The sequence below is a fragment of the Macrobrachium rosenbergii genome, chromosome 3 (assembly GCF_040412425.1).
Source record: "Macrobrachium rosenbergii isolate ZJJX-2024 chromosome 3, ASM4041242v1, whole genome shotgun sequence".
Classification (NCBI taxonomy): Eukaryota; Metazoa; Arthropoda; class Malacostraca; order Decapoda; family Palaemonidae; genus Macrobrachium; species Macrobrachium rosenbergii.
The window spans coordinates 70179531-70194846 of record NC_089743.1 but is presented as its reverse complement, the minus strand read 5'-3'; the positions used below and the strand labels follow the sequence as shown (position 1 = coordinate 70194846).

The 15316-nt window shown below is 39.5% G+C and overlaps 1 protein-coding gene across 4 annotated transcripts in view; it reads left to right on the top strand.

The window, feature by feature from the left end:
* The window catches only part of Mgat1 (alpha-1,3-mannosyl-glycoprotein 2-beta-N-acetylglucosaminyltransferase), a 118033-nt gene that overhangs the window by 68742 nt on the left and 33975 nt on the right, over nucleotides 1–15316 (top strand). For all 4 annotated transcript variants that reach the window (XM_067081563.1, XM_067081544.1, XM_067081534.1 and 1 more), the window contains 2 exons: nucleotides 4227–4365; nucleotides 13492–13596. In XM_067081563.1, coding sequence (XP_066937664.1) covers nucleotides 4227–4365; nucleotides 13492–13596 — 244 coding nt within the window. The remainder of the gene's footprint in view (nucleotides 1–4226; nucleotides 4366–13491; nucleotides 13597–15316) is intronic.

Genomic DNA, 15316 nt, shown 5'->3' with positions numbered 1-15316 from the left:
GTTACATAAAGTTTTATATATGGAAATGTGTGCAATTTCATGTAGAATACAACAGAAAATAACTCATTGTTGTAGCTTTATCAGTTTTGAAATATTTTCACATAAATCGATAACTGCCAAAATTTCAAGCTTCGTCAACTTTAACTTTCGACCAAATGGTCAAAAACGCAATTATAAGCTAAAACTCTTACATTCTAGTAATATTCAATCATGTACCTTCATTTTTGCAACAAACTTGACGTCTCTAGCACAATATTTCGATTTATGGTGAATTTCTGAAAAAAAAACTTTTCCGTACGTCTGCGCTGTAACTTTCGGCGAACATCTCAGAAATTCTTTTGTCATGTTGTCGTAATGTTTGCATCGTTTTACATTAGTCGTTACATAAACTTTTATATATGAAAATGTGCAATTTCATGTAGAATACAACAGAAATTAGCTCATGGTTGTAGCTTTTATCAGTTTTGAAATATTTTCACATAAATCATGATAACTGCCAAAATTTCAACCTTCAGTCAACTTTAACTCGACCGAAATGGTAAAAAAACGCAATTGTAAGCTAAAACTCTTACATTCTAGTAATATTCAATCGTTTACCTTCATTTTGCAATAAATTGGAAGTCTCTAACAATATTTCAATTTATGGTGAATTTAAAAAAAACATTTTCCTTACGTCTGCTTGTGTTAACTCGGCGAACATCTCAGAAATTCTTTTCGTCTCGTTGTCATAATATTTGCACTATTTTATATTAGTCGTTACATAAGTTTTATATGAAATGTGCGCAATTTCATGTACAATACAACAAAAAATAACTCATGGTTGTAGCTTTTATCAGTTTTGAAATATTTTCATATAAATCATGATAAATAGAAAAAATTCGACTTTCGTTCAACTTTAACTCGACCGAAATGGTAAAAAACTGCAATTGTAGCTACAACGCACAGTCTAAGTAATATTCAATCAATTAGCTTCATTTTTCAAGAAAACGAAGTCTCTAGCACAATATTTCGATTTATGGTGAATGTTTGAAAAAAAATTTTTATTCGCATCGTTCACAATTCATGCATCATTTTGTGATAATATTTTTTTCTCTGTGTTGCTTTGATCGTTTTACAATTTGTTATATACCAAAATCATTGCAATTTAGTGTACAGTACAACTAAAAAAATTAAGTCATTAGCTTTAACCGTTTTGCTTACAGCGTGATTTGTATACAATTATATACAGAGTTTTTTTGCGCTGTCATATATTCCAATATTTATATATGATAATATTTTTTCATTTCTGATGGTTGCATACTAAACTTCAGGCAATGACAAAAAAATGAGCCAAAAATGAACTCTTAATCTTAAAAACTAAGCGTGCTGTGATTTTTAGAAAAAACTTTTTCCGCTTAGCGCCTAACTCACCGAACGCCGGCATCTGAGACGTTTTTTTGTAAATAGGGCTTGAGCGTTAAAGGGTTAATGAGATGTACTGGGATGGGGTGATGTACTAAAACTTATAAATATTCTAGTGTTCTTTCTAATAGTTTTTGTACTTTGCAAAAAACAATTACAGCTGATATGCTATTGTCAAAGATAAGAACTAAAGCTAACAGCAATCCCCAAGTGTATTTATTGACAAATATATGCAAGATGCACTGGGATGGTGAGATGTAGTATATTCGCCCATGAAACCTCAAGTTACACTAATCTTCCTGTAACTGAGCTGAGGAGTGAGTGTTGCCATATAGTCATTTATGGCCCATTCAAGAGGTAGGAACATTTTCATACAAAGTTTTTTCAAATATTATGGTGCAAAATAATAGTAATCATATGAGCTGAACTGGAGAGTTTCATATGCAATTATTGGGTTTCAAAAGAGCCCTGCCATCCCTTAAGGGTTAAGATATATGTAAAAAAAATCTTGTTTGTGATAATTGTAAATCCTTGATGCAATAATCATGGTAAACCAGGAATATCAGTCACCATAAACACTATGTGAATAGCCAAAACATCACATAGTCTGTGATTGACTATGTGCTTAACAGAAAACAAAATAGGTATGCAAGGCTTACAAAATGTCAGTGAATACTAAGCTCTCAGTGATCATTGTGCTGTATAAATACTAAGCCAGAATTTCATAAAAGGAAGTAACGAATAACAGGTGAACAAAGCAACCATTCAAAATGTAAAGGAGACTTATTGTGAGCAGCAGTAAGAGTAAGGCACTCACTGGGAAGTTCAGACAAGCAGCACTTGAGACATTTATTTAAACCCCAAGGGACCCAGGTTATAACAAGTGTGAAAAATTATCACAAAGATAATGAAGAAAAGGATAAAGCAGTATAGGCAGAAACAGCAAAATTAATCAGGAAAAGTGAAAACTAGTCGTCAGGGTTTTTTCAGATCCGCAAACACATTACAGTATTTGTAAATATGTAAGCAGAAAACAATTGATATGTTTCTGACATCGTAAATGTACCAACATTATGAAATAACTTGTCCTAATCCTTCAACTTTTCTACTGAATATATATAACATCATTAATCTACAAGCTTTTATGTAGTTAGAGACGAAAATAAATACAATGCAAGTATATTAATAATAAATAATTAAGTATGGGTACTCATCAAAATTACAGATGGTTATAAGCACAGCGACCTATTAGTAATATCTAGCATACAAGTTTACATCATATAATCAGCTGATTAGGGGGAGGTGTAGGCTAAGGCTGAGGGAGATTTCATAGATCTAAGCACTTTCAAATCATAAATTACTATATTTACTTTTCTAATATTCAGCTTTACATTTTGTTCAACCCTCCTTTATCCTATACTCTGTAAATTTTGAGTCCAGTTTCTCTTAAGCATTCCAGAGTTAAGCAAGGCTATATTATTCATAAGTATACTAGAGCACATTTCCACTTCAAAGGTTGTTAACATGTGTGTGAGTTTTTAACATTTTAAATATATAAGATAAGATACTATGTGGGCTGTAACATAAACTTTGTATGCACAAGAAAACCAAGTATTGTACAAATGAAGAGAAAAGATATTGCAGTGATGAACAGTAACCATTTCATTACCATCTTGCAAGTTTCAAAATACAGTACAGGCAGTCCCTGGTTATCGGCGGTGTTCCATTTCTGAGGGTGTGATGATAACCGAAAATCGCCACTAACCGAAAATCGGCGATTTTGGCACTTTTTCGGGGGTTATCGGCACCGAAAAGTGCCAATTTTCGGTTATCGGCACCTCTGTTAGGTATGTATCGGCGCCGATACCCAATTATTGGCACCGACAAGCGGAAATTGGCTATTTTCAGCGCCGAAAATTGCCGATTTTCGGCGCTAGACAAGCGGCATAAAACCAGATCGCTGTTAACCGTCCATTAACCAGGGACTGCCTGTATTGGGTTATGATTTTTATGCCCATCAAAGTAGTAGTTAATCTAATGCATTATCAAGCTTTACTGTAGCATAACATATTCTGATAGGTTATAACATAACAATTATGTGCTTGAAAATAATAAAAAAAAAGAAAGTAAAATGTACTAGAATAATAAACCATGTTACGCAGATGAAGTAGGCATTTTATTACCGTCACACGTAACATGTCAGTACAATGGGCTATGACTCGTGCTTAACAAATTAATAGTTATTGTAACCTTTTAACATAAGAAATAAGATTTACTGTGGTTAAGCATAACAAATCATATACAGTATGCACTTCAAAATTAATAACAAAAAAGAAATAAAGTACTGTAATGATAAACAATGAACAAACAAGAACATTGTCAATTTTAATAAAAAAATCTTTCAGTCACTATTTACTTTGAGTCCATTTCTGTTACATGGTGATTTCAAGACCTCATCACAAAAAAAAATGCAAGCCCTTTTCTGTAAACTTTTTTGTATTAACTTGCCTTTGTACCTGCTTACATTATTTTGCATTTTTTCCTTGAGAGTTCAGTTTTTGGCAGAGTTTTATTGGTTTTTATTTATTTTATTGTGTTTTCTGAAGTTTTGTTCTTTAATTTACACAAATGGCACCTTGCATAGAGGAATCATTATACTGTACTACAGTTCCATGGCAAAATATTCACATAGAATGCTTCTCCAACTGTCACAGAGCTCCATTAGCCAAGTTTAAGGAGTCTCAAGCATAGCATGGGTGCAGTTTAAGTAATATGTAGGTAGATAAGAGGGTATTAATGTATTTAAAAGTTATTTTTCTTTCCAGCAACCTGACTTGAGTGATATTGATGTACCTGTGAAAGAAAAGAAATTTAAGGGATATTTCCTAATAGCAAGACATTACAGATGGGCGTTGAATCAGATCTTCCAGAAATTTTCCTACGAAGCTGTGATTATTGTGGAAGGTAAGTTAGGAATTATATAATTTTTTTAGTTGCCTGAGGTACTGTAACAGGAAATTGTGATTTGTGGCTATGAAAAAGTCCCTGTTCTTTAAATGTTACTTTACAAAAAAAAAAAAAAAAAGTTTCACCACAGTCAAAATTGTATTCATAAAAGTATCCCAGACATTCCAGTCCCACCTGAAATGAAAGAAAACAGTAGTCAGCTGGTAGTACTGTACATACATGTATGAGACGATCCTAGTCTCAAAATAATGTCTCACTAGTATTTGTGTATCTGCAAGAGAGGTAACACATTAGTAAAATTGCCTTAGTAGTTGATAGTGGTCTTTTGAAGATTACCTTTACTTTTTCACTCTTCATTGTTCATTTTCATAGTGATGCGTGCATATATCCCTCATGCAGAGAGGTCCTTGTTGGAATATTTGTCTGGTTTTCATAAGACAGAATTGGATTGTTGTATTTATTTTTCTTTATGTAAAGAAAATGAACTAGTTCTGTTATGCTTTGTCAAATGATGTTGCATGTTGCACATATTGCATTTCTTGCGTATACTTGTCAGTTTTGTATTATTTTGGTGTCAGTAAGGCTATTACTGTATTTGATTAGTGGGAAGCTTTTGCTTGGTTCACTAATAACTGGAAACTTTGTTTTGTATAAGAGATATTGCCCTTATTCACTGCAGTTGCCTGTTTTATTAATTGGTTTGTTTCATCAAAATTATTATTATTGTTATTGTTATTGTTATTGTTATTCAGAATATGAACCCTATTTCATATGGAACAAGCCCGTAGGAGCCATTGACTTGAAATTCAAGTTTCCAACAAATATGGTGTTCATTTGAGAGAAGTAACAGAAAAGAGATCAGTTACTAGAAAAGAAAAAATAACAGATTAATAGATAAATAGATAAAAAAGTAAGTAAATTATTAAAATACAAGTAGAACTGTTTTAGGGTAATAATGTGTTGCATCTTTGCTTGAACTTTTGAGTTCCAATTGCACAACATCCATAGGAAGATTGTTACAAAGTCCAGCGGTTGAGGAGTAAAGCACCTCTGGAACTGAGAAGTTCAGCAGTGAGGCACATTTACTGCATATTGGTGCTGCTGCTCAGCATAAATGGTTGCTCGTGGCAAAAAAAGAGGATCTGGGATCAAACTCATTACTATCAGTGAAGCTTATTTTTGCATCCGTATGAATCCCTGGCATTATACTTCTTGGGAGAGTAAAAGAAGATCCATTCCTCTCAATTTGTTGGCACTTAGATATACTGTTACGATGTTGTTAGCTGCCATACTTTTTTGTTTTTGTGTCATAACTAGGGTACCAAAGAAAAGTGACCTGACTGAATATGGTAACTTTAGATGTGTAACTTACTTCGGTTGTAATGAAAGAATTCAGTATTTGTGTAACTTACATCAGTTGTAATGAAAGTGTTCAGTACTGTATGCTTATTCTCTGTAGAGTGGAGGAGGAAACAGATAAAAATGCATTAGAGATGAACAAGCTAGTTTTAGAAGAACATTGCACAAATCAAACATATTTGTGTCAGGATATATTGTGCAGCAGTGTAGATAATTTAAACTAAGTAAAAAATACGCCAAAGTTTCTTCGGCACAATCTAGTTTTCTGTACAGTGTATGATGCTGTATGAGCCATGGCCCATGAGGCTTCCAGCCACTGCCCGGTGGTAGCCTGTCCTATAGCTCTGCCAGACGCATGATTATGGCTCACTTTAACCTTAAATAAAATGAATAACTACTGAGGCTAGAGGGCTGCCATATAGTATGTTTGATGATTGAAGGGTAGATTATCAACATCCCAATTTGCAACCCTGAGTAGTTTTTAAGATCTGAGGGCGGACAGAAAAAGTGCGGATGGACAGACAAGGCCAGCACAATAGTTTTCTTTTACAGAAAACTAAGATCCTCTTCTGATAGCTTTTGTTGATCACAAGAAGGATTTAACATTGTCCACAGAACAATATTATGGAAGGTCTTGCGTTACTGTGGTATTCCAATAAAGTATGCAAAGCTAATTGAAGTTATCCATGTATGAAGTATTTTACAGGCAAAGTTAATGTTAATAGGATGTTAAGTGAATTGTCAGTAAATAGCGGATTTCTAGAAGGGAATACCCGTCACCTTTGCTGTGTGCCCTTGTCATAGATTTGATAATGAAAAAGGTGATTGGAATTGGAAGAGAATGTGTAGATTGGAGTAATTATAGAAATTTACCAGATTTCAGATAAACAGATGATGCTTAATAAAACTCATCATATATGGAAATCAGAGTAAATCTAAAAAAACAAGTAATGAGTACAAAGTATGCACAAAAGGATGAATTAACACTAGATGGAGCATGGTTAATGAGGTTGAATTTTTCCAATACATAGAAACATTGAGATGGAGTACATATTCTCTTTAGTTAGAATTTAGTTAAAGACTTGAAAAAGGTTATCAAATAATGGGCAGGTTAAGTAAGATTTGGAAATCAAATAGATTGAAATTTTACATGAAATTAAGTCTATTATGATCTGTATAATAATGCAGGCATGAATCATGGTATGACAGTGAAACTATTTTCAAAAGATTATATTGATTTGAGAATCAAGCTTTGAGAAAATTATTAGGAGTCAGGATAGACCTGGAATGGTACCATAAAGGAAATTATTGAAGTTCATTATGTTGATGAGAAAATGATGAAAGGGAGATGCAAATGACATGGGCATGCCCTGTGCACAACCCTGGAAGAATAGTTCATGTAAGAAATAGAAGAGTTAGAAGGCCCATACCTACATGGATGAAAACTGTGAGGAGGGAGGGTGGAGATGAGTTGAGATCTGTGGAAGATAGAGGAACAGCTGATAAGGGTATGGTGTACGCCATAGATATTGCAGCGGTGGTTTAGCCAGCAGAAGTCACGGCCGCTTTAGCTGTAGAGACTGTGATGGTGGCAGACTCTAGGAGATGGGAAGACAAGAGGTGAAACAGTAGGCCACCTAGGTGGGGCTCCCATGATAGGCCTAGGGAAGACGAGAACTCCTTGAGCTTCTCTGCATCCATCCCTGAAACAACAGAACAAAGGGGAGCTGCCTCCCTCCTAATGGGAGGAAACCTCCCTCCCCAAAAGAACAGAGGTAGCTACAACTAACACATGGTTACTCAAACCCCCCCTTGGACAATCTAGAGACGAAGCAAAAGTAGAACAAGAAGGGGTAAATTTTTCCTGAGAAGAAGCAACAAGAGGTAATTCTGATGAAGGAGAGAGAGAACAAGAAAGAGTATTGGCATTCGACACCATTGGAGACGCAAAGCCTTCCCATGAAGTCTCAGCCAACTCCCTTTTGTATTTCTTCTTCCTACCAAAAAGCTTCCACTGCTCTGGGGACCAGTCACGACACTCTAAACATGGCCTACTTACACTGCAAGCGTGAGTTGCTCCTACACGATATACAGACCGTCAGTCCTTTACATTAGGAATTACTTACAGTGAAGCTGTAAACATCTGTTAAAACTCTTGAACAAGGTGGTTAGGCAGTAACTACCGTCTGCTAAGCTGGAGTCCCACCTACCTGGATGTAAACATTCCAATTCGCTTTCGGCTGTCATGCTGTGCAGACTTGTTTTCGGAGCTCTCTGCCTGATTGTTGTTAAGCTCTTCTTTCCTGGTGGGATCTTTTGTTTTTGTGTACAGTAATCCTCCTGTATATTGGGGGATGCATACCACCCCTAGATAAAAATCTGTAACGTTAAAACCCTCTAAAACACTTATAACTACCTATTTTTTGATAGTTCAACAAAAAAACCATATAAAAATGCTTATACCTGAGTATTTTAATAGTTTTATCACAAAAAGTGCATTTGGTCATGAAAATGACAGTAACTAGTGAATAATTCTCAGTGAAAAATTTTCCATGAAATAATGTGTGTATATATGTTCCACAGAGAAATCCGCGAATCGTGAGAACGCAGATACAGGGGGTTTATTGTATGTGTTATGTGTTTGATTTTGATAGCCTTGCATTAAGGCCATCTTTCCCCAGCGTGTGTCTTGGGGTCAGCAACGCGTTCGTGAGGGTGACTGTAACCTTTTCTGTCTTGTACAAGCATCGCTCTTTGCCACCTGTGCCGTGGGCAGCCTTGCCGGGAGGAACCTTATTTTGGGGGGTGGGTTGCTGGGCATCGTCAGAAGGTTATTTGCTCCCGACGGCACCCTTGGTGACTGCCCCTCGTTCCCTCTGGTAGCTTTCCTTCTGGCTATTGCTCCTTTGTCCTCTTTGCTCGCTCGTCAAGCAAAGATCAGTGGGGGTTGGTTGTCGGACAACCTCTTCTGAGGGGCCTTCTCTCGCTTCTTAGGACAATTCCCCTCGGAGCGAGAGTGTCTCCATTTACTAATCTTTTTTGCTTTTTTCCCCAGGTTGACAGCGAGCATCGTAAGGCGCAGCTGAAGTTCCCCTGTGGCAGGAAGGCTGCCTTCATACAGTGGATACTTCGACAACGACCACGGTGACAGTAATGGCTAAGATCCCCACGTTGGTGTCTACATTGTTCCCTGACAAGGGCGACCAACTGCTGGTCGTTTTCTGGCACTCCTGTATGCTGTGCCGCTGCCTCCTGTCATACCTGTGGTCCTATCTGCTCCATCTATGCCTCCTGCCCCAGCTGCTACGTTGCCCCTGTCGCCGCTGGTGATGTTCCTGAAGCTCCTGCTGGCCGGGCCACTCCTGTCGTGCCTCCTGCTTCAGCTGCCCTGGTCACTCCTGTTGCTTTCCTGGTGTTTCTGTCACTTGGGCTGCTCCCCTTGTGCTTCCTGAATTAGCTGCCCCGGCAGTTCCTGTGTTTTCTGACCACCATCCTGTAGAAGATGTCGGAGAAGAGATCGAGGAAGAAGTCCTGTGAAATGTAGTTGTCTTCTTCAACTTTGTCGTCTACTGCCTTCTCCCCTTCTTCCTTTGAGGCATGCGTCCGAAGAAGAGGAAGGCTGCCTCCCCCTCCCCTAAGGGGTCCCACCATGGGGCTTCTAAGGGGCTTCCTCCCTTCACGAGGAGGCAGTGGGATCTCTTGTCGGCTCTTCCTGGCCTTTGGGCTCAGGAACCCTGAAATTGCTTATCCCAGGATCTTGCATTTCAGGAGTCACGGGTGCACAGACTTTGGTTCTGCTCCCATCGCCATTCTAGGGGTTCTGCTCCTAGAGTGGTGCTGTGTTGGAGAGACCTCTCATCGTCCCGGTTCAGGCACGGGGCGAGAGAAAGAACCAAGACATGCAAGTGTCTCAGTTCTTGCCAGTACTGTTTTGAGTGCTTGATTAGTTCCGAAACAGTGCTCGGTCAGGTTCCCAGCCTGGTGTCTTGGTCCCGAGGGTTTGAGCGCCTGGAGAGGTAAGGAGGAGATTCCCTTCAGAGGTCCAGTGGGACTTCTGAGAGACTACCTCTCTTCAGAGAGGCAGTGGGTTCTCTCGTTTGGCTCTTCCTAGCCCTTGGGGTCGGGAGCCGATTCGCATTCCCCATTGGGGTCTCGTGTTGGGGGCTTCGAGTGCGACGACCTTTAGAGGCCGCACTCTCAATTCCAGTTCTTAGAAGTCTGCGTCTAAGACTGATTCCGTGCCTATCCCCCCTCGGTTTTCTTCAGAAGCCGAGAGGAGCTTACTCCTGATGATTGTATCTTAAGAGATTTGGGAGGTTCGTCAAGCACTCAGACTCCATGGGATTGCGAGTGCTCGACTAGCGAGTCGTCAAGTGTCCAGGATTCTGTGGAATCTTGGACACTCTCCAACCAGTACTAGGGAGCTTGCTCTCCAGTCTGGTGTAGGCACTGGACGAGAGAAGGTGTCGAAACATTCAGATGTTTCGACACTTCATGCTTGCTTCGTTTTGAGTGTTTGGTCAGTTCCTAAACTTGTGTCTCAGACCCTTGGGGTTCGAGCACTCGGGTTAGCAGACAAGAATCCCCCTTTAAACCGTCTCCTCGAGGGGCTTCGGCCTCGGAGAAGATTAAAGCGTGTTTTGAGGACAGCACTAGTCTGCGGCCGAGGTTTCCCGGCTCAGTTTGGTTCAGCCCTGCTTGCTTGCCCAGCCACCCAGTTTGGATCAGCTCTGCCTGCTTGCCCAGCCCCTGATCATGTTTTGAGACTGGCTGGGCTTGCTCGGCTCAGCTTGCTTGCCTGGCCCCATATCGCGTTTGCATGATCGGCTCGGCTTGCTCGGCTCATGCGGTTTGGCTTGCTTGCCCAGCCCCCAATCAAGTTTACGTGATCAGCTCAGCTCACTCGGCTCAGAGAACCGAATGCTGTTGAGGTTTTCCTTCCTTAAGGAGACTCAGCTTAAGTGAACTTTCGCTCTCTTCAGGTTAGCACTTTGCCATGGCGTTAGTGCTCTCCTTCCTCCATGCTGCCGTTATCACCTGTGGTTGATGATCTCCCTCGGTCGGCCTCTCCTGCTGGTTCTTCTAGTAGGACAGGTAAGAGTGCTTTTCTCCTCTCCTCTCCCCTCAAACCCTTTTGGTTGCTGCTGGGGGATGTGAGTTGGATAGAGAGGACTCCAATGAGTTTTGTTTCTTGTCAGAGTTCCATTACAAGGATCTGTGTCTTGGGCTCGGTTCTCGGATTGGCTCGTCGTACATCCAAGTAGTTGAGAATGGTTTTCTGGGTTCTGGCGGGGTTATCCCTCCAAGGAGAAGAGATCGGAAGTTTCATGCCCCAGGGGGATTCAAGGGTCTTCTTCTCTCTGGTTCAGTTGTGAAGAATTAGGTCCACATTCGGCCTAGTCTCTCACCTGAAAGTAGTCCTTTTCTCCTTAGTCGAGATTTAGCCACTAATGAGAAGCTTTGATTGGTCTTGCTGTCCCAGGGACCTCAGGCCCCTGGGCGGCATGTGACTCTTTTTTTAAGGTTCCTGTCTCGTGCTCTGCACGCCCCCTGTGAGAGTTGTCAGACAGAGTTCCAACTCTCAAGTCCATCTCTTGTCTCACTTCGGCATTGGAGAAGAGGATAGACGATCTTCATGGACCTTCTTTGCTGTGAGCATTCAAGGGAGGAGGATTGGTAGCTTGACTCCGTCTCAAATGTCTTAGTGAACTCTGAACCCACCAGCACCTGTTGCCAGGTTGGAGTTCTTCACGATCCCCTCCCCCTTGGACTTTATAGTTGGTGATCCAGATCAGTCACTGCTTTGTCCTGTTAGGGTGTTGCGGTACTTTCTGAAGAAGTCTTGACATCTCTGATGGATGTCGATGACTTTGTGGTAGTACTAACTCTTCCAAGAAAGAAGTGTCCAAGGATACGTCTTTCTTTCTGGCCTCATGAAATGATCGGAAGGGTGTACTCTGCAGCTGACGTTGATGACACCTGTACACTCTGCCCGAGAGCTCACGAAGCCAATGGCTTGGTCCCTCCCTCGCATTCCGGAAGTCTCTGCTGGTCTGAAAGCAGAGATTGGTCTCATCAGACCACATTTATGTCTCTCTACCTTCAGGATTTTGCCCATGAGTCTTTGGAACCCCCTTTCTTTGGACCTATGGTGGCTGCTCAACAAGTTGTGTTTTCTTACCCGGCTCCTATAAGAGGACAGGTTGCATCTCCCTAAGGTGTACGATTCTGGAAGTGAGAGTGATTACGAGAGTTACTGGCATCTCCTCCTCCTCCTTCCTCGTCCCTCTGCTTTTCTTCCTTCGGGCAAAGAATGGGACTCGGACTGACACTTGCTGAAACTGGCGTCTGATGTGGTAAGTTTATACATCGAGGACCCGTTCTATTTTTCTTTCCTAGAATCATAGAAGCAGTCCCGCTCCTTCCTCTAGCAAGGGGAGCTCCTTCCTCTAACAAGGACAAACCCTTTTCTGGTTTTTGCCTTACTGCCTCCAACTCTTTAGACTCTTCCTAGGCTATTTTTGTATGAGTTACGATTCTTCACTCATTTGAATAGGTTCAGAAGTCTGACAATTGATCTCACAGTTTCTGCTACTCTGATCAATATGTCAGAGGCATGGTACTCCTCCCCGCTTTTGACCAGGAGGAGTAACTCAGGTGTGGGGAACTCCAGTCAGTTCAGAGACTTGCCTTGCAGGATTCCTTCAACAAGTGAGTTCCTCCAATGGGTGGACCGATGGTATGTATATCGTGGTAGGGGAACAACTGCCAATTTCTGAAGTAAATTGTATTTTTCCTAACTATGCTGCCTGGAGGTCCTTACATTGCTTATACCTGCCTCATGCCACCCCCTCTCAATCTGAAACCTGGGGCTGTGGCAAATTGAATGTTTACATCTGGCAGGTGGGACTGCCTCCTGGATGTAGTTACTGGGTCACCACCTTGTTCAAGAGTTTTAATGGTCCCAGCTTTCAGCAAAAGCATTCCTAACATAAAGGACCTCAGGTTTGTATAGTTAGGAAAAATATAATTTACTTTAAAAATTGTGATATTATATCGACTGCAAGTTGAATGATGATCAGTATCAAAAGCAGCTAGATAACGCATACATGGGTTGTTACCAACCAAAGGGCATTTCATCTTGGGCTTAGCCTGAAGCTTGCATGAGTCATGGGTTTGCATGATCAACATGCAATTACACACGAAAACTCACAGATATGCACCAAATATATCACAAACACACAACAAAAAGAGTGGAAACCAGAAACGCCAGGGCATAGATGATCAGGAAGTGCGTAAATAACTGGCTTTTTGAAAGAGGGGCAGCATTGAAGATGGTTTGAGAGATAACTGAAACATATGGTGCATCTGTGAAGGGGAAAGAGGTGAGGCTCCGCCTCCACTCTCTCCCATTGGCTAACGGACTCAAACCACCAACCTTGTTCTATTTTTAAACTGGTCCAGCTGCGCTTTTGAGAAATTATTCCATACGTAAAGACCTCAGGTTTGTAAGTTATGAAAAATACAAATTGATTAAAATTTTGCCATTTTGCAAACAATTTACAAAAGGAATTTTTACAAAGCTACTCCTAAACTGAAATTAATCATAGTATCTGTAGTTATTTGAGCTTTTTATTTTTTAGCATAAGCTGTTTGAAAATAAAGATAACGTGTTGTGTTGCCGAAGTTATAAGTTTTTAATTTTCCTTTAAAGCTGACCAATGTACATTTAAGGATATTGAGTGTACTGTATTTTTATTGCAGATGATCTTGATGTTGCTCCAGACTTTTATGAATATTTCTCTGCAACATACCAGATTTTACGTGCAGATCCAACTCTATGGTGCGTTTCTGCTTGGAATGACAATGGTGAGTGGTATTTTCTAATTAAAAAGACATAACAATGTATCCTTATAGGTCAGATGGCTTTTAAATGTGTTTATTGAATGAATTAGTATGACGTCTTAATTGATTCTCCATACTTAACTATGACTAATTTATGTGTGCTTGTGTGTGTGTGTGTGTTGTTTGTAGTTTTTCTCTTCACTCTCAAAATTCTCACAAAGATGTTTCATAATTCTTAGTCTTCACAACCTATTCCTTGTCTGAACCAGCTTAGAAGTCTGATCCATTTTTTTACCTGCTCTAATTTTTTTTATTACATCTCTTGTCTCAAGTTTTTCACATATTAGAGAACAACTTTCCCTTATTTTTCTCATTATTTGCACAGGAGAGCATCATCTGCAAGCATCAACAATGCACATTCCATTCATGAACCATTTTTTCCCCACACATTTTTAACTTCATCTCATAACTTTCCCTAAGTTCTTTCATCACTCCATCCATAAGATAGAGTGATTAAACAGCCATGGAGATAAAATAACCTTGTTTCATGTCAGTTTTCAAGATATCCAACTTTTTTTCTTTGTACTTTTACTGTATTGTACACAGTATTCTTATTTATAATGGAAGCATACATTAAGCATTCTCCTTTTTTTCCTTTGCTAGACCATTAATTTTCTCAACCCACATACTATTGCCATTATCCCTTCCTCTTGTGCTTTTGTACCTTCAAACAATCTTAGGTGATTTGGATATCCCATCCTTGAATGTTTCAACTTGGATGAGTTTCACCCTGTCCCATTTGTCACTTAAAGTCATCAATCTTGGGATCTGTGCTGAGGTTTTGGTCTATGACAGACCTGACTTGATATTAGTCCAGCTGCCTGACCATTTGAGCTTTTGTACATGTTCATACCAAACCCATCAATCTAATAGAGCAGTCATTTGTAGCCCATATGTCCCATTCACATAAATTCTTAAGTCTTGAAGGGGAAAGACTCAGAAGAGCAAAGAGTGAATGTTATGCTTACATGTTCACTACCAGTCAGAAAAAGTTAATTTGGGGATGCAAACCTTGCGCTATCAAGTACTACACAAAAGATAAGGAACTAATCTGCATTCTGGGGGTGTAAAATGAAAGATTAAAGGGTACAGTAAAACTATTGAGAACTTTGTTGAAAGATTCCAAATAAAAAAAAAACTGCTGGTATAAATTCAGTTACACAAATAACTCATGATTAAGACAGATACATGAAGCTCTTCTGTACTAGACTGGAAACCTGAGTTAAATTTCAAGTGCGGCCACAAACAAAAAGAAAAATCTCAAGGGCACAGTACCAATGCATGTCAATGCCAAACAAACCAAACTACTAAATTTATACTAGATGTATACTTATTACATGAATCAGAACTTGAAACTTAATGCTAAACATATTAATGCACTGTGTTAAAATTGCACTAAACAAACTGTTTTTAGCCTTAACCCTAATAAATGCACATTTTATGCTAAGGAAAACATGTAAACATTTTAACACAGAGAGTAATAAAAGAACCAGTACATCTGTTAACACTAATTTTCATAATTTATGTAATCTAAAGATGTGCCAATATGATAGTTAGAAAGCCAATACCAAAACAGAAACAGACAATACCATTCTAGGTAAACAAGAGCAGAAAAATTCAGCTATGCCGAACTGTATTCAATAAAAATTTTCTTACTGTCTCTGTGGTAGTGAAATCCTTTGCT